This window comes from Kogia breviceps, chromosome 1 (assembly GCF_026419965.1).
Source record: "Kogia breviceps isolate mKogBre1 chromosome 1, mKogBre1 haplotype 1, whole genome shotgun sequence".
NCBI classification, from domain to species: Eukaryota; Metazoa; Chordata; class Mammalia; order Artiodactyla; family Physeteridae; genus Kogia; species Kogia breviceps.
In genome coordinates this window covers 141,498,625-141,522,625 of record NC_081310.1, presented here as the reverse complement: position 1 = coordinate 141,522,625, position 24,001 = coordinate 141,498,625, and the positions used below count along the sequence as shown (strand labels likewise).

The 24,001-nt window shown below is 33.8% G+C and overlaps 1 protein-coding gene across 1 annotated transcript in view; it reads right to left on the bottom strand.

The window, feature by feature from the left end:
• The window catches only part of ANKRD13C (ankyrin repeat domain 13C), a 78,804-nt gene that overhangs the window by 48,227 nt on the left and 6,576 nt on the right, over window positions 1-24,001 (bottom strand). The window contains exon 2 of the mRNA XM_059062983.2: window positions 6,270-6,311. Within this exon, the coding sequence (XP_058918966.1) occupies window positions 6,270-6,311 (42 nt within the window). The remainder of the gene's footprint in view (window positions 1-6,269; window positions 6,312-24,001) is intronic.

The window sequence follows — 24,001 nt, the reverse complement described above, 5'->3', positions numbered from 1 at the left end:
TGCAATTTTCAGAATCTCTAAATTTAAAAATCATGTAAAAATTCAAGAACTCAAGTTAATATAATAGATCTATGATACAAGTACTATACTATAGAGAATTAAAAAATTTTTTTAATTCCTCTGTATCTAAACCAGGTTATTTCAGATCCTTAGATTCAAGAAGTATCTATTCTATTACCTAAAAATAAATTGGATCTCTCTGCAGAGAAACTATTGTATTCCCTAATAATTGTTCCCAAGGGTATTTTGAGAATGTTTCCATACTATAAAAGACAACCCAGGAAACTCAAGAGTAATTTACCTAAAAATTTCTACTATCTAATAAGACCCAAAAGAGGATTTGTACATCTGCAAGGTCAAATGGAAAGCTCATTATTTATTTCAGGGGGAAAAAAAGTATTTTCAAAAAGAATCACTTATGTTTCCACAAACCCTTATTTTTCAAATTTTACAATTCGTTTATTTCAGAAAAACACCCAAAAGCAACAAAAACTTGTTTATGACTACAAGGACAAATCTAGACAGTCCTTCTAGTAATCAAAGTCTAAGGTATACTTGGCTCACCATCCAGCCCAGGCACAGTCATCCACTGAAACTTAAGGGGAACACTGAAGACTGTGCCACAAGACAGAATAATTACATATAAGAAAAATCTATGCTCAAGACACAGTTCCCAAAACACTGGATTTTTCTTTTTTCTTTTCTTTTTTTTTGGGGGGTGGGGGGCCGTGTCCTGCTGCATGCGGGATCTTAGTTCCCAGACCAGGGACCAGGGATCGAACCCACACCCCCTGCAGTGGAAGCATGGAGTCCTAACCACTGGACTGCCAGGGAATTCCCAACACTGGATATTTTAGGATGCACCGAGGGCCTCTTGGCCTCTTGGATCTTGGCTGATAACTTCAGGGGTGGTGGGTATAGATCATTGCTCTCAACCTTTCCAGTTATTCATGGGAAAATTAATGTACATAGTACTTCATCAATGGATTGTGTGGTTTCAATTGCTTTGTTTATATAGTATTTACTGTTCCCAACTCCAGTGGCTGGGGCATTTCCAACATTTAACACTGAGGATACTTGGTAATCTGAACCGAGTCTTAAAATAAGAACATAATATATGACAACATGAATAAAAGTTTTCTACAAAAGAAAAAAAAAAGTCTAAGGTATAGACACTTGTATACATTGAGGAAATTTGTTTTTAATTCAAAATATAAAGCATATTAACAGGCAGAAAAACATTTGAAACCAAGGCTCATGGGAAATTTAGGATGGCTAGCCAACCTAAATTCTCTAAATAAATGATTCATTCATTCAATCAGTCTTTTAGCAAATATTTACCAAGTGCCTATTATATGCCAATGCTAAGTACTAGGTCCTGGATATAAGTAGTGAGAAGATAGATAAGATCTTGCTATCAGAGAGCTCCCATATTAAAATATAATTAAGTAAACTAATAAATAAAAAAATGATAATGATAAGTGCTCTGAAGGAAATAAAGGTGTTACGACAGTTGTAATGTAATGCAAGTGAGCTGAGGTGGAGGAAGAATGGCACTGTTTTAGCACTATTCCTAGTAATAGAAGGAATATCTACATTAGCAGGAAATTATATTAGAATAAAGTAAAATAAATACAGAAATTTCACAAAGGTGTTTAAGAAAGTCTGCTAGTAATATATAAGAATATATGTACATGAATGTTTACTTTAGGATTATTTATAATGCAAATATGAATATCCATCATGGGGGAATGACTGAGTAAAGTATGATGCTTCTATATCCCTGGACAAATAACATGCAGGCATTTTTAAAGAATAGAGTCAAAAGGACAAAGGAGCCACCTGAATGGTCAGCCACTGGCCAAATTTGAGAAACTGAGCATCAAAAAGAATAATGACTAGTTACAACACATTAAACAAAAAATAATTGATAGGCCCATAATGACATCAAAAAATGAGAAGACAATGAGTTCTCCTTTATAGAAGAATGACTGCTAATAAATGTAGAAGAAATGATAAAACTAGAAAATCAGCAATAATGACAATGTAATAACTGATATAGGCAAAGGACCTCAATGAATACTAAAGGCACTAGGTAAAAGGCTATGCAATGGGAAATAGGATATTTACTTAAAGTATCATCCCAAGATTACTTAATAAAATGAAAAGTGTTCCTTTACAGTAGAGATATCTGAAGATCATCATCTCAATCAAGTGATCAAAACTTAGTGGCAGTAATAGTGGGATAACTTAAAATTATGTTTCCTAATGTGATACAATATAAAGTTCATATGCCTCTGCAGTATTCTTTCCAGAAATGTTTAACCTGAATCTAATCAAGCATCGATACCTAATTTTTGATTCATAGAAAAAACAGAGTATAAGGAACAAGTTAAATAACATTATGAGAAAATAATCAGGCAAAACTGAGATGGAAGACATTCTACAAATTAACTGAGGAAGACACTTCAAAAAGTCAGGTACAAAGAAATGGGGAAAAAAGGTGGGCAAACTTTCCTAGATTATCTGAAACAAACAACCAAACGTAATGAGTGAATCCCAATCAGATCTTGATTCAATATGAAACACCTATAAAAGACATTTTTCGAACAACTGGAAAAATTTAAATATGGATTGGATATCAGATATTATAACAATATTATTATTTTTCTTAGGTGTGATAATGATATTGTGGTCATGATAGACAATGTCCTTATTCTTAGAGATGCATGCTGAAGTATTTGGTGGGAAAATGTCATGATGCTTACATCTAGTTTTCAAATGGTACAGCAAAAAGAGTAAAACAAAATATATATAAATACACACACACATACAAAACACTAAGATAAAGAGAAAAACACAGCAAGTATGATAAAATGTGAACAATTATTGAAGCTAGGTAGAGAGTATTTGAATGCTCATAGTGATAATCTTTCAGTGTCTCTGTATATCTGAAATTATTCATAATAAAGCATTGAAAGAAAAAAATGAATAAAGACAAATATTAAAAATAAGAATGAATTTAAGTCATCCCAATAGACTGAAAGAAATGTCTACATTGCACTGCTAAATCATATACCTGCTCAATGGAGAAGTATATTATGATCACATTTTTTTATAAAGGAATAAATAAAAAACTACACATATGAATGTGTGTTTAGATACATACACACATATTTGTATATAATAATAAGCATGGAGAAGAGTATGGAAGAATACCTAGCAGGCTGTTAACACAGGTTACCATTTTTAATGGGAGAAGGGGGTTAATAAGGAGAGAAGAAGATAGAGAGACCAGCTAAAAAGAACTTTTTTTAAGATATATATAAATAAAATGGACCCTCTAGAAGACCTAAATAGACATTTATCCAAAGAAGACATACAGATGGCCAACAAACACATGAAAAGATGCTTAACATCAGTAATTATTAGAGAAATGCAAATCAAAACCACAATGAGGTATCACCTCATGCCAGTCAAAATGGCCATCATCAAAAAGTCTACAAACCATAAATGCTGGAGAGGGTGTGGAGAAAAGCGAACCCTTTTGCACTGTTGGTGGGAATGTAAATTGATACAGCCACTATGGAGAACAGTATGGAGGTTCCTTAAAAAACTAAAAATAGAACTACCATATGTCCCAGCAAACCCGCTACTGGGTGTATACCCTGATAAAACAATAATTCAAAAAGACAAATGCACCCCAATGTTCACTGCAGCACTATTTACAATAGCCAGGACATGGCAGCAACTTAAATGTCCATCGACAAATGAATGGATAAAGAAGATGTGGCACATATATACAATGGAATATTACTCAGCCATAAAAAGGAACGAAATTGGGTCATTTGTAGTGATGTGGACAAACCTAGAGTCTGTCATATAGAGTGAAGTAAGTCAGAAAGAGAAAAACAAATATCGTATATTAGTGCATATATATGGAATCTAGAAAAATGGTACTGATGAACCTATTTGCAGAACAGGAAAAGAGACGAAGAAGTAGAGTACAGACTTGTGGACACAGAGGGGGAAGGGAAGGGTGAGACGAATTGAGAGAGTAGCATCCAAACTCTGGAACAAGATACTCCAAGTTCAAGTCAAAACTCTGCTACTTTACCCTGGGAAAGTTGCTTAACTTCTCAGAGCTAACTTTTTTCATCTGTAAAATAGGGATAATAATAGTATCTTCCTCACATGGTTGTTGTGTTAAATGAGTAAACATACATAAAGCACTAAAAAAAGCATCTAGCATATTGTAAACGAATACATTCCAGTTATTTTCTAAAGTTCTGATCGAATGTTCTTTGAAAGAAAGCATAAGTTTTAACTGGTCAAATTTAGCTAACTATATCTGATATCTTTTCACCGAGATAGCTATACTAAAGATGACTATCATCGTCTGCCCTGCCAACATTCTGGATAAACATTCTTCCTCTGTATTCCTGATTTCCTCTTCTACTCCCAACTCTCACCCAAAGCCAGCCAAGCTAAAGCTAATTTCACATGAGTAAATATATATCCCAAAGTCAATTCATGAAATTGCCAGTCACTCATCACTGTGACTTGGCTCGACATGAACTAGACCAATCAAACTTTTTGTTCAGAAATTCAGGAACCTAAGAAACTGAACTACTTGGTGGAGAACACTGAAATCAGAAAGCCTTGAAGGTTTAGGAACCTAGAACAGTTATTTTGGGTCATGGTCAATTTCACTAAACAGAAAAATCAATCAAGAAAAGGGAGAATAGGGCTTCCCTGGTGGCGCAGTGGTTGAGAGTCTGCCTGCCAATGCAGGGGACATGGGTTCGTGCCCGGGTCTGGGAGGATCCCACATGCCGCGGAGCGGCTAGGCCCGTGAGCCATGGCCGCTGAGCCTGCGCGTCTGGAGCCTGTGCTCCGCAACGGGAGACGCCACAGCAGTGAGAGGCCCGCGTACCGCAAAAAAAAAAAAAAAAAAAAAAAAAGAAAAGGGAGGGAGAATATTTTATATATTTATATATATATATATATATATATATATATATATATATAAAGAAAGAACAGCAGATGCACCATAAGAGACCGACAGATGATAGATGATTGACAGTTGGATAGACAGATAGATGGATAGATATACATATCCGAAGGGAAGGAAGGAGGAAGATTGCAGTGGGGGGGTGGGGGGGGGAGGAGGGAAGGAGGGAGGGAGAGAAGAAGGGAAGGGAGGGAGAGAGAGAGAGGAAGGAAGGGAGGAAGGACAGAGGGAGGGAGGAAGGGAGAAAGGATGGCTGATCTCCCAGACTGTCTTGGTTACTACTCTTCCTGAGACATAGCTAGTACCCATAGCTTGAATTTCTATAATATGTAGCGTCTTAATGAATCTCTCTTTACTTAAACGTTACTTGACTGAGTCTCTTCCTTGTAAGGAGAAAAAAATAGCAAAACTAAATAAAGAAGTAAAGATTTGAGCCCCCAATTTATATAGTATTAAATTTCCTACAAATCATATGCTTCACCTAAGCACAAGAACTTAAAGCCAACCCAACAAAATAATTTTGTTTTCCAACAAAGCAAGTTCTAGTAACATCCTTCAGATCATCATACATTCAGATCAAATGTTTACAGCAACAGCCACATTACACTATATAATAATAATAGATGTTCATAATAATACAGCTAGATCATCAGAAGTGTTAACAAAAATTAATTAGCCTGTTTAAAAATTCAGGAGTATACGTTTTCCAAAGATTTTTATCAAACACATCCAAAATTTAAAAATCTAGCACTCAAAAGGTTGCCAATCAGCTACCTGGAATCATCACCTATGAGTTGTTGCTTCCCTTTTTTTTTTTGGAGAATAAGTAAGTACTAACTTTTTATTATCATCTACCATAAAAAATCTAGACATGAGTTTAGATATATAAAATAGTCCATATTAAAGAATCTTATAAAACTCTTTGAATATTAAAAGTATTACAATAATTAATAAAACTTAATATTCAGAAACAAAAGTCTCCTCAAATTATACTTCCTTGATAAAATAACCAAGCAAGAAAAAAAAAGCTTCAAAAGGCATAAAGATTAGCACAAGACTTCCACTAACTCTAAAAAAAAGTGCTATGAAAAATGAGAAAGAATTTGTGTTTTTTAGTATACTGAATCCTAAACTCAATTAGCACATCAAATAATCAGGTGAATTTTTTAAAACTCCAAACATAAAACTCATCTTAAAATTTTTAAACTGACTATACATGAGTGAAATTAAACAAAAAAAGAAAATACTTACTAACCTTTATTTCCTAACATCACAGCAAGATGTAAAGGAGTGTTTCCTAAAACAAAAGCAAAAATAAATTAAATTAGTGTAGAAACATCAGAAAAATTATTTTAAAGTGGTTTCAGCTCCTTCAGAAATTTCACTGACAAATTTTAAGCAAAAATAATGTGACCACAAAATGATCCTGCTTATGGGGCAAAGTCAGGGTCAGAGGATGCCATGCTTTATAAACACAAGGTATCTTACTCCTCTTCCCCCCACCTCCCGTAAAAAAGATATCCATTTTGCTTTTGGGATTTCTTCTCCAAACAGATGTCAGATTCCTTTGCTGCTAATTTCTCTATTATATCAATCTTTGTTTATTCAGCACACAATTTAAGTACCTTACTATATATATACTCATCCTTGCTCATAAATATCAATAAGACCCAATCCCAGTCCTCAAGTTTTAATAAATAAAATGAAAACACTAACTGGAAAAAAAATATATGCACCCTCATGTTCATTGCAGCATTATTTACAACAGCCAAGATATAGCAACAACTCAAGTGTCCATCAACAGATAAATGGATAAAGAAAATCAGTGCGTATGTGTACACACACACACACACACACACACACACAGTGGAATATTATTAAGCCATTAAAAAAAAGAATGAAATCTTGCCATCTGTAAACAACAGAGATGGACCTTGAGGGCGTTATGCTAAGTGAAATAAGTCAGATAAAGACAAATATTGTATTATCTCATTTATATGTGGAATCGTTTAAATACATATGAATATATATATAAATACATATGAATATATGTGTATATATATATGTATATATATATATATATATATATATATATATATATGCTGAGAATGAACTGGTGGCTGCCAAAGGTGGAGAATGGGAGGGTAGGCGAAATGGGTGAAGAGAATCAAAAGGTACAAACTTTCAGTCAAAAAAATGTCATAGGGATGTAATATACAGCATGACTATTATTATACTGCATGTTAGAAAGTTGCTAAGAGTAGATCTTAGAAGTTCTCATCACAAGAAAAAGAATATTTTGAACTATGTATGGTGATGGATATTAACCAGACTTCTTGTGGTAATCATTTCACTATATACAAACATGAAATCATTGTTATACACTTGAAAGTAATAAAATGTTGTATGACAAATATACTTCAATTTTAGAAAAAGTATATTGCAAAGGTAAACAATTTCTTCTGTCTGAAAATGCTAAATCATAGGTGGGTCTGTAGAAGATACACATTTTCTGTTTTACTAAAAACAGTACCTTGTTATTCTAAACATTTATTTTGTTTCTGATCAGCTCCAGAAAAAAATAAAAGAAATACACATGTATAAGTATCAATTTCCAATTTCATTGGTCTAGAATAAGATCATCTTCCACCTTTTCTAAATATTGAACTATTTTCATAAGTTTGCATTCCCATTCTATGACAATTTATCAAAACCAGAAAGCAGTCATAAAAAGTAAACAAACTTGCTGACAAATTAGTGCCAGAAACAAAAGCTCAACACTATGCCAAAACCAAAGCCTTTACTTTGGACAATCATTCTTTTTTTTTTCTTTGGCTGTACGTGGGCTTCTCACTGTTGTGGCCTCTCCCGTTGCAGAGCACAGGCTCCGGACGCGCAGGCTCAGCAGCCATGGCTCACGGGCCCAGCCGCTCCGCGCGGCATGTGGGATCTTCCCGGACCGGGGCACAAACTCGTGTCCCCTGCATCGGCAGGAGGACTCACAACCACTGAACCACCAGGGAAGCCCTGTACTATCATTCTTAATTCCCACCTCTTTTCTAGTTTAAGCTCTCATCACCTTACCTGAATATCTACTGCAACAACCTTCAAGTCTCCCTGCCTCAAGTTTTGCCCCATTTCAATCTCCTCTCTATATTGGAATAATAATTTTAAAACAAAAACTTGACCATGTTACAGTTCCACTTAAAAGGTTGGAAGTGGTCCATATTTTAACATGGCATAAAAGGTTCTTGAGATGTGTCCTTACCTTCCTTTCTTCTCCTATTTTCTTCCTTACCCTGTATTTCACCTGAACTGCATACAATAAATTCTCCAATAAGCCAGGTTCTCGATATTTTACACACATTTTATTAATCCTTCCTAAATATTCCTTCCCCATCTGCCTGGCAAGTTAATACTCACCTTTTAGGGCTTAGCTAAAACATCACCTATTCACTGAAGTCTTCTCTAGACAATCAGATGTCCCTCTGCACTGCTCCCAAAGCCCTTTATACCTATCTTTTTATTGCAGCACTTTTCACACTAAACTGTACTTTTAATTTTTTGTGTAAACATCTGTCTCCTTCATTAGACATTAACCTCAGGATAACTAGATACATATTTTGTTCATTTATGTATATGAAATGCTTCCAATACACATCTAACATTCAAAATAGTCAATAAGCATTCGTGAATGAAGGCATAAGAAAAAGTTCTGACTATAGAAAAAAACCTTAAAAATATCAAGTTACAGAAACCTGATCACTAAAACACAACAGGCATTACCTTAGGCAAGGGTTGCAAACTCAAATGTTTCCATAATTAAGTACTGTGATTGTAAAACTTTTGGTGTTATTTTTCCTAAATGTTTACACGAATACACTTGTAAAACCATCTAGCCCTGGAGTTTCCTTTGAGTGAACATTTTTATTATGGATTCATTGTCTTTAATAATAACAAGAGTACTTATGTTTTCCAATTCCTTTTTGTGTGCATTTTGACAAATTAAATTTTTCAGGATTCTGTCCATGTCATATAAATTGTCACACATTTTGTTCACAATATCCTTCTATGATTTTTAATGACATTAAAATTTATGCAGATGCCCCACTTTTCATTCACATTTGTTACTTGGGTTTTCTTTTTCTTTGATCAGTCTGAGGTTTATTAACTTCATGCACTTTTTTAAAGAACAAAGTTTTGGCATGTTGCTACTTAGTGTCTGTTTTAACTCAATAATTCTTACTCTTTTATTACTTCTTTTCTTCTATGTTATTTGGGTAAAATAGACTCAACTTGGGAAATTATGCAAGTTAAGTTGTTCTTTTTCTAATTTCTTGAAATGGATTCTTAAATGCTTAATTTTTTTACCATTTCCTAGTATATTTACCTTTTTATTAATAATTTCCTAGTTTACTTGCACTGTGATGAGAGAACAGACTCAGTATAATCTCAATCTGAAACACGTTGAGAGTTGCTTTATGGTCAAGTTTGGTCAATTTTTGTAAATGTTTTCTGTAACCTTGAAAAGAACATGTATCCTAAGGGTTTTGGGTACAACATTTCATACAAACCTACTAGGTCCAGTTTGTGTTGTTTATATCTTTTATATCCTCACTGTTTTGTCAGCTTGTTAAAGAAAGAGGAATGTTAAAAATATCCCACAGTAACTGGGGGTTTCTATATCTTCTTGTACTTCTAGCAACTTTGCTTGATATATTTTCAGCTATGTTACCAAGTACAGATCAAATCCTTATACTTTCCTAGTTCAACGAATGAGTTTCATCTTGAAGCACCCCTCTTTATCTCAGATGTTTTCTGCTTTAAAACCTACTATGGTGTTAATATAACTATTCCAAATTGTTTGATTGATATTTACATGGAATATATTTTTCACTCCTTTCACCTTTTTTTACATATTGTTATATTTCAGATGTGTTTCCAACTGTATGTAGTTGGGTGTTTTTTCATACAGTAAGACAATATTTGTCTTTTAACCAGAGCATTTAATCCAGTCTCATATGTTATACTTACTGATATTACTGGAATTTAAATCTACCATCCAGCTTTGTGCTTTCTATTTGTCCTGGTGGTTCCATGTTCCTTTTTCTCATCTTTCTTACCTTCTTCTAAATTGATTATTTTCATTATTCTATTTTGGTTTTTTATCTGTGGATGGAAGGTATATTTTTTTAATTTTACTATTCTTTTAGTAGTTATCCTAAGATGAACTGTCCCATATGGTAGCTACATGTGGTTACCAAGCACTTGAATTGTTGCTAGTCTGAACTGAGATGTACCATAAGTGGGATTTTGAAGACTTAGTATGAAAAACAAGAATGTAAAATATCTCAATAATGTTTTATACTGATCATGTTAAAATAATGTTTTGGATATTTTGGGTTAAATAAAATGTAGTATTAAAATTAGTTTCACCTACTTCTATTTTATGTAGCTATTAAAAAACTTAGTTATAAATGTGGCTTGCATTGGCTTTCTATTAGACCACACAGCTCTAGAATTTACAATATGCATCCTTGATTTATCAAAGTCTAATGTTAAATGGCACATTCCCTTCTTGAGAGCAAGTCATTGACCTTAGAACACTAACTTCATTCCCTCCATCTAGATTTATATGCTGTTATCTAGTCCCATGTGTCTTTATTTGTACTTTATAGAATCAATATTCATTTAAGATTTCTTACCACTTTTGTTGCTCTTCATTCTTTCCTACCTCTCTAGCCTTCCATTAGAATCATTTTTCTTCTATCTGAAAAACATCCTTCAGTATTTCTTTTAGTGGTGGTCTGATAAGTGAATTCTCTTAGGTTTTTGATTGTAAATGTTTATTCAACTGCAAAGGATATTGTACAAGGTATATAATTCTTGATTGGTTGTTATTTTCTTCAGTATTCTATGTAGTCTTATGGTTTTCTTTTTTGTTAAGAAGCCAGCTGTAGGAATTTCTACTGATCCTTTTAAAGTAATGTGACTTCTCTGGCTGCATTTAAGATTTTTTTTTCAGCCATTTCACTCCAATGTGGAATCCCTTTTTTTTATTCTACTTGGGTTGGACTTGTTAACATCTCTGAACTGGTATCTTTCATCAATTTTGGAAAATTCTCAGCAACTGTCTCCTCAAATATTGCTTTAGCCCGATATTCTCTCTCTTCTCTCCTGGGGTTCAATTAACATAGAACTGCTCTTACCATTTTTAATTTTTTAAAAATTTCTTTCCCTTTTTCATTGTAGATATTTTCTCCTGACATATTTCCAAGATCATGAGTTGTGTCTTCTTCAGGATCTAAACTGTTATTAAGCCCATTTATTTAGTTTTTAATTCAGTTATTATATATTTCCATTTGAGAATTTGTACTGAATTATTTTCCAAATATGTTACTTCAATTTTCATAGTTTCCAGTTCTCCACTAAAATATTCAACCTTGTCTCACATCCCCCAAGAACATAATAAACATTGTTATTTAAAGTCTCTGTCCATACAAACTACTATATATAAAATGGATAAACAAGGTCCTACTGTATAGCACAGAGAGCTATACTCAATATCTTGTAATAAACTACAATGGAAAAAAATCTGAAAAGGAATATATATATGTATAACTGAATCACTTTGCTGTACACCAGAAACTAACACAACATTGTAAATCAACTATACTTCTATTAAATAAGTAAATAAATAAAAAATAAAGTCTCTGTCTAGTAATAATTACAATAAATGAAGCTCTGATGGCTCTGTTTCTCTTATTGCTTCTCTCTGGTTCTCATTCATGTTGTCTAGTTTCCCTATAATGCTGGTCATCTTTAATTGTACGCTGAACATATTTAATTAACTCCTTCTGCAAAAATCTTGAAGCCTAAGAAACAAATTCTACAGAGACTTTTATTCGCTTCTGACATATGGCTGGGGATACTAGACTAATCCAGGAATTGACATTTTTTTTCTGGCCCTCACAAATGACTCAAAGCTATGCTTCACCCTATAGCAGAGCTGATTTACCTGCAGTTCACCCTTATTTCTAAGCTGCAGCTCTTCAAGTTTCCATCCCAAAAAGCAGCATGTTTAAGAGATACCCCACACCTGGTAGGCCCTGACCTCCATCTTTTGTCCTCTTAGCTCACCAGCGCTGTCAAAAGTACCACTCAGCCTCTTAACTGCTTCTTCCGGATTCACAAAAGCTGCTGGGGAAAAATAACCTCAAATGTTAGGTTTGCATCTTTGGATTTCCATCTTCTGCCAGATCTTGGCCCAGTATTCCTTCCTACCTCATTAGATCTCCAAGACCCTTAAAGTAGAATATTTTATTCTTACTGCCTTCTAAAGAAGAGTTGTCCTCATTATCTAGTTCATCATTACTAGAGGCAGAAATTCTACTTTGATTTTATGTGTTAACTTTTCTCCATCTTTGTTAATACTTTGCTTTCTATTTTTTTGTACTTTTTTGATTAGTGCATAAAGATGCAATACTTTTATGAGTGCTAATGATCATAACTTCTATCAAAATATAATTACTCTTAGCACTTTTAAATCATTTTTACCTCAAATTCTATTTTATCAGCAATTAATCTTGAGGATTCATAGCTTTCTTTTACCATTGACTCAACAATAAAATTTCCATTTTTCACTATTCTCCTTCAAGTATGTGTGAAAGTCCTTTTCATCCCTTTTGGTTAGTAGATGTCATCGTTGTTACTTTTGGAATTTCTTCACTACTCCTTTCTCTTTGTAACAAATGCCATACCTTAAGTACATGAACCAGGGAAGACACATGACACAAACCCAACTATTCTGATACCTAATTAGAAAATTGTTTCGGGGAAGGGCACAATTCCCACCTGGGTCAAGGTTCTTTTCTGCAATTTTTTTTTGTACTTGAGCCAGTGAGGAAAACAGTCTCTTGCCATTGGAACCTTAGTACTTTAAGGTTCTGAGTATGAGACTGCATATTCTCTACCATATAGATTAGCAGGTCTCAATCAGGGCAATTTTATCCCCCAGAGGATATGTGGCAATGTCTCACACATTTTTGGTTGTCAAAACTGGGGAGTAGGGGGTGCTAATGGCATCTAGAGGGTAGAGGCCAGGGATGCTACTAAATACCTAGAGTGCACAGGATAGCTTCCCACCACACAGAATCATCCAGCATAAAATGTCAAGTGCAGAGGTTGAAGAACTCTGACATAGAAGAAAGCCCAACTGCAAGAGGGAAGAATTAAGTTCTACATAACACCAGATCTAACAAATTGTACAACACCCACCCCACTGCCAACAAAAGTCCTGATAATACTACAGGAAATCTGGATACAATCATGTCACTATTGTCTCCTACCCTATCATTTTCAGTTATATGAATCAATAAATACTTTGGGGCTTAAGCTAGTTTGCAATGAGTTTCTATCACTTGTAAATCCAAGAATCATTACTAACACAATATGGGAATATAAAGCTTTATTTGACACAGTCATACCTTTGGAGACTTCTGTTTTTTAAGTACTGTGGCTTTGCTTTTCTACTTTTTTTTTTAAATTCGGACTTTAAAAATTCATCTTCTGCAATAACAGATTATAGAAAGATTTTAAATTCTATTTATAGCAAACTAACGCTTTTTAGAACATATTTTTAAACTCATACTTATCTAACACTCAAAGTAAAAAAGTAAACTATACTTTTGATTCCCATTACAACAAATGAAGAGGTCTATTACTTTTTCTTTTTTACTGAGGTATAGTTGGTGTATAACACAATGATTCACAATTTTAAAGGTTATATTCCGTTTATAGTTATTAAAAATATTGACTATATTCCCTGTATTATTATCCTTATAGCCTATTTTATAAATGGTAGTCTCTACCTCTTAATCCACTACCCTCTTCTTGTCCCCCTTTCCCTCTCCCCATATCTATATCTGCGACTCTTCTGTATATCTGTGACTGTTTTTTTTGTTATATTCACTAGTCTATTTTACTTTTTATATTCCACATATAAGTAATATCATATAGTATTTGTCTTTCTGTCTGACATTTCACTTAGCATAATACCCTCCAAGTTCATCAATTTTGTTACAAATGGCAAAATTCCATTCTTTTTTATGGCTGAGTAATACTCCATTGTATATAACCCACATCTTCTTTATCCATTCATCTGTTGATGGGCACTTAGGTCGCTTCCATATCTTGGCAATTGTAAAGAATGTTGCTATGAACAATGGGGTGCATGTATCTTTTTGAATTAGTGTTTTCAGCTTTTTTCAGATAAATACCCAAGGGCAAAATTGCTGGGTCATATGGTAGTTCTATTTTTAGTTTTTTGAGAAACCTCCATACTGTTTTCCATGGTGGCTGCACCAATTTGCATTCCTACCAACTGTGTACTAGGGTTCCCTTTTCTCCATATCCTCGTCAACATTTGTTGTTTTTTAAATTAATTTTTATTGGAGTATAGTTGTTTTATTGTGTTCCTTTTGATGATAGCCACTCTGACAGGTATACGGTGATATCTCATTGTGATTTTAATTTGCATCTCTCTGATGATTAAACCATGTTGAACATCTTTTCATGTGCCTGTTAACAATCTGTATGTCTTCTTTGGAAAACTGTCTATTCAGATCTTCTGTCTCATTTTTCAATTGGGTTGTTTTTTTGATGTTGAGTTATATGAGTTGTTTATATATTTTGGATATTAACCCCTTATTGGTCAGATCATTTGCAAATATTTTCTACCATTCCATAGGTTGCTGTTTCATTTTGTCAATGGTTTCCTTTGCTATGCAAATGCTTTCAGGTTTAATTAGGTCCTGTTTGTTTATTTTTGCTTTTTTTTTCCTTTGCTTTAGGAGACAGATCCAAAAAAATTTTGCTACTATTTATGCCAAAGAGTGTTTTGCTTATGTTTTCTTCTGAGAAGCTTTATGATTTCTGGCCTTACACTTATGTCTTTAATCCATTTTGAGTTTATTTTTGTATATGGTGTTAGAGAATGTTCTCATTTCGCTCTCTGACATGTAGCTGTCCAGTTTTCCCAGCATTACTTATTGAAGACACTGTCTTTTCTACATTGTATATTCTTGCCTCCTGTGACAAAGTCATAGATTAACTGACCATATGTTCATGGGTTTATTTCTGGGCCCTCTATTCTCTTCCATTGATCTATGTGTCTGTTTTTGTGACAGTACCATACTGTTTGGGTTACTGTAGCTTTGTAGTACAGTCTGAAGTCAGGGAGCATGATCCCTCCAGCTCTGTTTTTCATTCTCAAGATTGCCTTTGCTAATCAGGGTCTTTTGTGTTTCCATACAAATTTTAGAATTATCCATTCTAGCTCTGTGAAAAATGCCCTTGGTATTTTGATAGGGATTGCAATGAGTCTGTAGACTGCTTTGGGTGGTATAGCCATTTCAGCAATATTATTTCTTCCAATCCATGAACATGGTATATCTTTCCATCTGTTTGTGTCATCTTCAATTTCTTTCATCAGTGTCTTACAGTTTTCCTAGTACAGGTCTTTAATCTCTTTAAGTATGTTTATTCCTAGGTATTTTATTCTTTTTGAGGCAATTGTAAAGAGTTCAGTACTTTTATGCCTCCTCTAGCTCCATTTTTGTTTCACTAATTTAATCAGTGGTTATAAACCATTTCTTTACCCATTATAGATTACATGTCTCTCCAAATTTGAAGCAAAAGTGGTTTTGGGGGGGTTTTTTTGGGGGGGGTGAAAATTTGCTCTCAGGATTATAATCATATTTGCTTTAATTATTAGACTTATCTATGGTATATTTAACTGGTTTAAAATTCATTATCAGTCCTTTTCGGACACACGTCTCCTTTCTTGGGTTAGTCATTTAAACCCTTCCAATCTGAGATACTTCTTTGAATAATATTTTTCAGGAATGATATCATGATGGTTGGTCTATTTTCTAGAATGTTACTATTGCTTTCACAAATGAATACTTGGCTAGAAAGAACTGTACAGTTGGCAGATGGTGTATCAAGTATGTTCTAACATTGGCGAGGTCTGAGGCCAAATTGATATACATTTTAGTTCAATATTATAGTAATCTGTGCTTTTTACTTGTATATATGTAGGATTCATTCAATTTTAAAATTGCACAAAGAGGGAATTCCCTGGCAGTCCAATGGTTAGGACTCTGCACTTTCACTGCCGAGGACCCGGGTTCAATCCCTGGTCGGGGGAACTAAGATCCCACAAGTCACGCTGCTCAGGCAATAAAAAAAAAAAAATAGCGTGAAGATATGCAGATCTCTTTTCATTAATTTTCCCTGGAACAAATTATGAGCTCTAACTTTGGAATCAGAACAAAGTTTAGATACAAAAATGTTTTCTTCTTTATTTACAGCTTTGGGTATTGCCTCTGATCCATTTCTTCTGTTTTATTCTCTGGAAATTCATATTATTCATAGAATAAAATCTACACATGTATAGTCCATATTTATAACTTGTCCTTCATTCTTTTAATCTCCTTTTCCTCTACAGTCTTTGTCTTCAAATTATTTTTGTATACCACTCATTCAATTTTCTTTACTGTCAAGACTTTATTTACTGTACTCAATTTAGATCATTTTAATGCACTGACTATATATTTTTTTAATTTCCATAGTATCTTCATAGTTTGGACTGTTTTCTTCACATCATGATTTAACAGTTTTAGAGAAATAAACTGCTTTATGTGTTACTGAAAAACAAGGCAATTATTTTCTAAACTTTTCTTCTATTTCTTATAGTATTCCTAACAGTATCTTCAGGATACTTATAATGATGCTTCTTTTATAATAACTGTTTTCCAAAGATTGTCAAATGGATTTTTTTTTGGCTCATCCATCCTGAAATGATTTATTCAGATCTAATATGGGAAAGGACAAGCATATTGCCCTCACTATCCTCTCAACATTCAAGAGAATAAATAGCAGAAACTCCTCTAAACTCTGAAGCTAAAAGAACAAGCTGATATTTAAGCACTTTCCTATGAGACTCTAATACTCTAAATAAACTCTTACAACTAAATAATAAAAAGACAACCCAATTTAAAAATGGGAATATATGAATAGCCATTTCTCCAAAGAAGATATACAAATGGCCAAAAAGCACATGAAAAGATGCTCAAAATCATTAGCCATTAAGAAAATACAAATCAAAACCATAAGGAGATACAACTTTATGCTCACTAGGGTGGCTATAACAAGTGTTGGCAAGGAGGAAAAACTGAAATCCTCAAACACTGCTGTTGGACCAGTAAAATAGTGCAACCACTTTGCAAAACAGTTTGGTAGTTCCTCAAAATGGTAGGCACAGACTTATCACATGACCCAGCAAAAGATATATACCCAAGAAAAGGAAAACACGTCCACACAAAAACTTATATACAAGTGTTCACAGCAGCATTACTCATAATAGCCAAAAAGTAGAAACAACTCAGATGTCCATTAATTGATGAAAGTGCAAACAAAATGAGGTACATCCATACAATGTAATCTTAATCGGCAATAAAAAGGAATGAAGTATTGATACATGCTACAACACGAATGAACCTTAAAAAACAATGTGCTAAGTGAAAGACCACGGATTGTGTGATTTCCATTTACATGAAGTGTCTAGAATAATAAAATCTAAAGAGACAGAAAGTAGATTAGAGATTGTCTAGGGCTGGAGGAAATGGAGTGGGGGGCAGTGAAAGGTAAAAAAATACATGATTTCTTTTTAAGGTGATAAAAATGTTCTCAAAGTGATTGTGGTAATGGTTGCACAACCTTGAATATACCAAAAACCATTTCATTGTACATTTTAAATGGTTCAATTGTATGCTATAGGAATTGTATCAGAATAAAGCTGTTTAAAAAGTAAGAGATAAGTGGCCGATAAGTAAAAACTTATTCACTCTGCTAATAATTTTAAAAGAAAGTCTTCCATAAAAAGGCCTTTTTACTGGATTTATTGTTCCTTAACAACCATCACCAAGGTTAGTCTAGCTCTCAACTAAAATAAGCTCTCTTGCCCACTTGCTTCTTTAGTGTGAATTTCTCTATTCAAAATATAGCACCAGAAAAAAATTTTTTCTGTTATAAGTCTTAATGATAACAATAAATGAAGGCAAGAAGAAGGGGTAAGCTTGCTGTCGGGCACAAACTTGCTCCTGCCATCTGTTTCCCATATTAGAAACTTCTTCATCCTCTAATTCAGGGACATGATTTAAAGTTTTACTGGAACACAGCCACATGCCGATTGTTTATGAACTGTCTATGGCTACTTTCATGCAACAAATGGTATGGCCTGCAAGCCTATAATATTCACTATCTTGCCCTTTAATGAAATGTTTGTAGAACAATACTCTAATCACTTCATGTCACATTACAAGTGACAGAACACCTGTCATTCATCAATATAATTTCTATATGTAATCACACTACATTACTATTATTGAAAATTTCTCTCATTATCTAGTTTACTTGATTCTAGAGTCATCATTGTATTTTAATACAAAGTTAGAAGGAGTTCATAGGTTCTGTTATTACTCCAACATTTTACCCAGAAGGAAAATCCATTCATTTCCATTCAATAAATATTTACTGAGGAGCACTATGTGCTAGGCATAGTGCTAGACACTAGAGATTTAACCATTAATAAGCAAGAAATAATTCTTACCCTCGTGGAGTTTATATTCATAAAAGAAAGAGAAATATAAAATGAAACAAAATAGATTGTGTTGAGAAAAACAAAAGGCTAAGACTGAAAATAATGACAGACATTTTTTGATATTTAAGTCAGGAAAATCTCTCTAAAGAGATAATGTTTAAAATGAGATCTAAAAGCTAAGTAAGAACTATGAAATCAAAGAATGAGAAGAAATGCTTTCCAGACAGAGGCCAGAAATAACCTAGCATGTTCAAGGAACTGAAAGAAAATAAGTATGGCCAGACATAGAAAAAAAGGAGGGATTGGTACAAGATTATATCAGAGAAGTAAGAAAGGGCTAGATCATGCAGGGTTCTGTAACATATGGTAAAAAATATGAACTTACTTTTAAGTGGAGAAGGCATTAAAGGACCTTGAGCAGGGACATGTCATGATACAAATTACATTTTAAGATCACTATTCTTAACATACAGAGAATGGAATGGAAGGGGACATAGGGAGACTAGTTATGAGTCTGGTGCTGTAGTCCAGGGAAAAGATAATAAAAATTCGTTGGTCTCAAAGTGGTAGCAGTGGACACATAAAGTAGACTAATTCAAAATAACTTGTTAATTAGACATGTATGGGTAAAAAGAGGGGGTGAGACAAAGAATGATCCCAGTGATTGATGCCTGAGAACTGGATAGCTAAATGATGTGATTTACTAGATAGCCAGGTGGGAAGTGGAAAATGATAACTCCATTTTGAACAAATAAATTTTGAAATATCTCTGAGATTCCCAAGTGGAGATAATTATAAAATCTGGAACTCCAAGGAGAAGAAGAAGCTGGAGATATAAATTTAAAAATAAGAAAAGAGAAAGACATTTAAAATCAAACATATAAATTTCTGAATATCCATTTTTGTCCTAATAGTAGGAAAGGTTGTAATAGTTCTTTCTTCACTTCCCTATCTTTCAGGAGAAAAAAAAAGTACCATGTTCTAAATGGTAGAAGAAAAAGAAAACAAGGAACTGATAACACTAGCTGCTGCCAAAGAGGATAACTGGGTGGATAAAGACGGACGGATGGGAGAAAAATTTTATTTTTACATCATATCCTTTTATATCTTTTTATACTTTTGTAGCATGTGAACACAGTAACTATTCAGAAAATTACACAAATTAAGGAGAACCTACCAGAGTCTAGAGAGAGCATACAGGTGAAGAAATCAAGGCATTTATGCACCTAGGAAAGTACTCTTTGTTTTCTTAAACCCTCCAAGAACATATAGATGAAAAGGTAAAGGCCTCAGCACCTACTTAAGTTACAAATGAAACTTCCCATTACAAGTCCAAATTAATCGCGATTTCAAAAGATTTATGAACTAGAAATGACTGTGAGTTCAACAATCCAGTCCCTCTCACTTTAAGGTAAGAACATAATCAGAAATACATACTACTTACAATCAAGGATACCAAATGTCATGCTATGATTTCAATATTTTAAATGCAAAATAATCTTCATCAACATCATTATCTACCCAATACCACATGTACTTTACTGACTAAATGTATCATGAAACTAAGTGCTCAAGTATCCTAGTTTGACCCTTCACCTACTATCCCCTCAGTTCTCTAAGTCCTCAACCTACTGCTTAAACTAATTTGTTACACAAAGGACACTAAAAACTTAAAATAACTTTCTCCATTAACTTTTCAAAATATACTTTTAAATCTGAAATTGGATGCCTTGGTTCTAACTTGGAAAACAAAACTGAACTCTGTTTTGTTTAATGAGTAAAAAACATTCCAGTAATATTAAGACCACTATAGTCTTAAAGTATGCAAATTATCAACCAAATGGCTGGCATTTACACAGCATATATTATATACTATGTGCCCAGCACTATGCTGTATACTTTAGATATCTTATTTAATTTGCTCCTTAACCCTGTGAGACAAAGATTATTCCTATTTCACATGTCATAAGAAAAATACATCTAAAAATGGTTAAGTAATTTCCTAAAATTACATATCCAGAAAATGTGGGAGTCATGACTCTAAAATCAGTATTCTTTTTACTATACCACGGATTTCAAACTTTCTGGTTTCAAGACTCCATTATACTTTTAAGAATTACTGAAGATCCCAAAAATCTCTTATATGAATAAATCTATTGATATTTACCACATTAGAAATTAAAATTGTTTTAAAATTGTCCTTATTAATTTTAAAATTACAATAAAACCATTACATGTTAATATAATTTTTTTATGAAAAATTTGCAATTTTCCAAAACAAAACAAAAAGAATGACAAGAGTGGTACTATTTTGAATTCTTTAATTAAAAATTTAAAACAATTTAATTTAATGTCTGGCCTAATAGAAGACAGCTGGGTTTTTATAATTGGTTCTGCATTCAATCAGGTGTAAATGTTGTGAAGTATATGAAGAAAATCCAGATTCAGACAATATGCACTTGAAAAAAAAAAGAGGAGTATTTTAACAGCCTTTTCAAATAATTGGGGGTATTCTTTTATACTACACCAAAACTTAGTAAGTGGTTATTTCTTTAAGGTTTGTTGCCATGTGAGATCTCAAACAGTATCAATAAATTTTTTGTACTGTGGTACACTGAAATTCATTGGTTTCTCTTGTACTCTGAATGGATCTTTTACTGATACATGGTTTTGTAACATCAGGCATTGATCAGTCTAAAAAATACTGATTTACTGAGTTATGCAGATCTTCCAAATGTCAACACATTTCACTATACAAAAATTTTTAAATCACATTTAGTAATATCACCAATCTGACCAGAACAGTCTTTAAATACTAGGAAGCTGTCAAGCTTACAGTGACAGAGACAAGTTTTCCAAATTCTAAATTGCATTTCAAAGCTTGAATTTTTTAATTGGCAACAAATACTGTCAATTGTTTTCCTTGAGGTCACAGGTTCACTTCATCCAATTTCCAGAAAATGTATGCCAAATATGCAAACTGTGATAACCACAGTTTGTGTGTAAGCTGTTCTTTCAAATAAAAATGGTGTTCCATGACAAAAACAGCTAGTTTGGCTTACAACTCAACTGCACAAATGTTCTCCCTTTTTTTCTCTTCAGTATGCAGCAGAAAAGCATTATGCATAATTCACATTATGTCACAAAGAATATAAAAAGTATGTACTCAAGATTAAGACTTTAAAAATTAACAATTTCTACACCTTCATCAAAGACATTGTGAAATTGGCCTTTTTTTTTTTTCCTACTTCAAGTACACGGCGGTGAATAATACAATGACTACTAGCAGTTTGGTGCCTTGATTCATGCTAATGTTCCAACAATTTTACCCACCACTGCTTTGGTACCATCAGTGAAAATGTCAGCGCTGTGAAAAAGGCAAACAATGACTTTGGGTTATTACAAAAATAGTTTGGACTTCACGTGCCCCCTAACGAAGGAGCAAAGCAGGAAATTACAAGTCCTAGAACCAACACAGCTCCAGCTTCCACAGACATCTTCAAGTCTCATCCAAGCAAGCAATAAAAAGGGAGAATTTTTGTGCTTTCTCTCATAAATGGTACTATAGTACTAAAAATCACACACACACATATTACTTTCAATTTATCATCAACTCCTAACCAGCTCTACCTTCTCATTATTTCCAGTTACCCCTACTTATTAAAATAGCATGTTAAATTGACCCATGCCCCCCCACCCCAAGTTTCTTTTCTGCCTCATATAGCAGCCAGAAAGAGCCTTTTAAAATCAGATCATGTTACCTGGCTACTCAAAACCCTCAAATTGCTTCCTATTTTACGCAAAGTAAAAGCCAAAATCCTTAACAATGGTCTACAAAAGTTCTACATGTTTACACCGCGGTCTCAAAATCTCCCATCTCCTCCCACTCTCTGCCTTGTTCCAGCCACACTGGTCTTCTTCCTATTCTTTGAACATGGTACCTTTGTGTTTGCAATTCTCTGCCTAAATCTCTTTTCTGCCATATTCTCTTTACCATAAGTTTACTAGTTCGTTTATTATTTATCTTCCCCCATTAGAATGTAAGCTCCCTGACAGCAGGGACAACTTTGTTCCTTTTGTTCACTGCTGTAATGCCAGCACCTAAAACACTGTTTATCACATATTGGGAGTTCAGTATATATGTTAAGTGAAGGAATGAACGAACAAAAAAAGGGGAACCATTAGAATAGTGTTAAAATCTGTTTTTACTCTCCAAAAAGCACTTTACCTCAGGGCAATGCAGGTCTCCACATGATTCTCTATGAAAGCCAACCAATATCCAAGAGGATATGCAACACAGCACAGGTTGACTTTATAGAAGTCAGCACAGTGCTGATTAAGAGAGGATAAATTAACACACCTGACAGATATCTACAGCCAAGAATCCAAATGCACTGAACCGAGTTACACCAGTAGTAGATGAAAGATGACTGACAGGAGAGTCAAATAAACCTTTTGGCAAACTAATAGGCAGTATAAATTCAAGAATCAGATAAAAACCTCAATTGAATGAAGTCCTATCTAAACCTCAAAAACCAGAATGTCCTCTGCTGAAAGGTATGTCACAGCAGAAGTAAAACAAGATATTGACATTAATGGATATTACTATGATATGAGCCTTCATCGTTAAAATATTTTCAAGTGTGGTCTCCCATTTAAGACTATAATGCCCCAAGAGACAGATATTATTATATCGACTTATTTCAGCAGTTAAATAAATAGTACAATTACATAAAAACCAGTTTGTAGAGAAGCATGGTCTCAAACTCAGATCTGATTCCATATACAGAAAAAGCCTTCTAGTTTTACAGATGATCTTTGGGATATCAACAAGACTAACAGGCTTAAGAACAGATGAAATGCAACCACACAGTTAAACCTCACATATCCTGATAACTAACACCATTCATAATCTTTAAACAGTTAGAAATGAGACCTTTTCCCTTTTTCCTACCCTCATTTGACATGCTTCTGTCTTGCTCTAAAACTGATCTACCGCTCTCCAGTGAAATAAATGGTATATGAACAGGAATATACTGTTTGTCTTTCCAGTCCCTATCCAATTTTTGAGAATCTACACTCATTTTCTAGAACACAAAGCATCCTGACAATTACCTTGTACTCTTCATTTAGATTTCTGTGACTTATGAATGCCATTAACTTGGGACAGACATATTCAGTTGTCCAATAAATCCACCAGAATTCTCCTGCCTCATTGCCGATGCCCAGGACACAACATCATCATTAATTGCTCATTTCTGCTTCCTTTTTTGCCAAAGTTTGAAGGTCAGACTTCCTACTTCTACTGTGGTTCAATGAAGGCA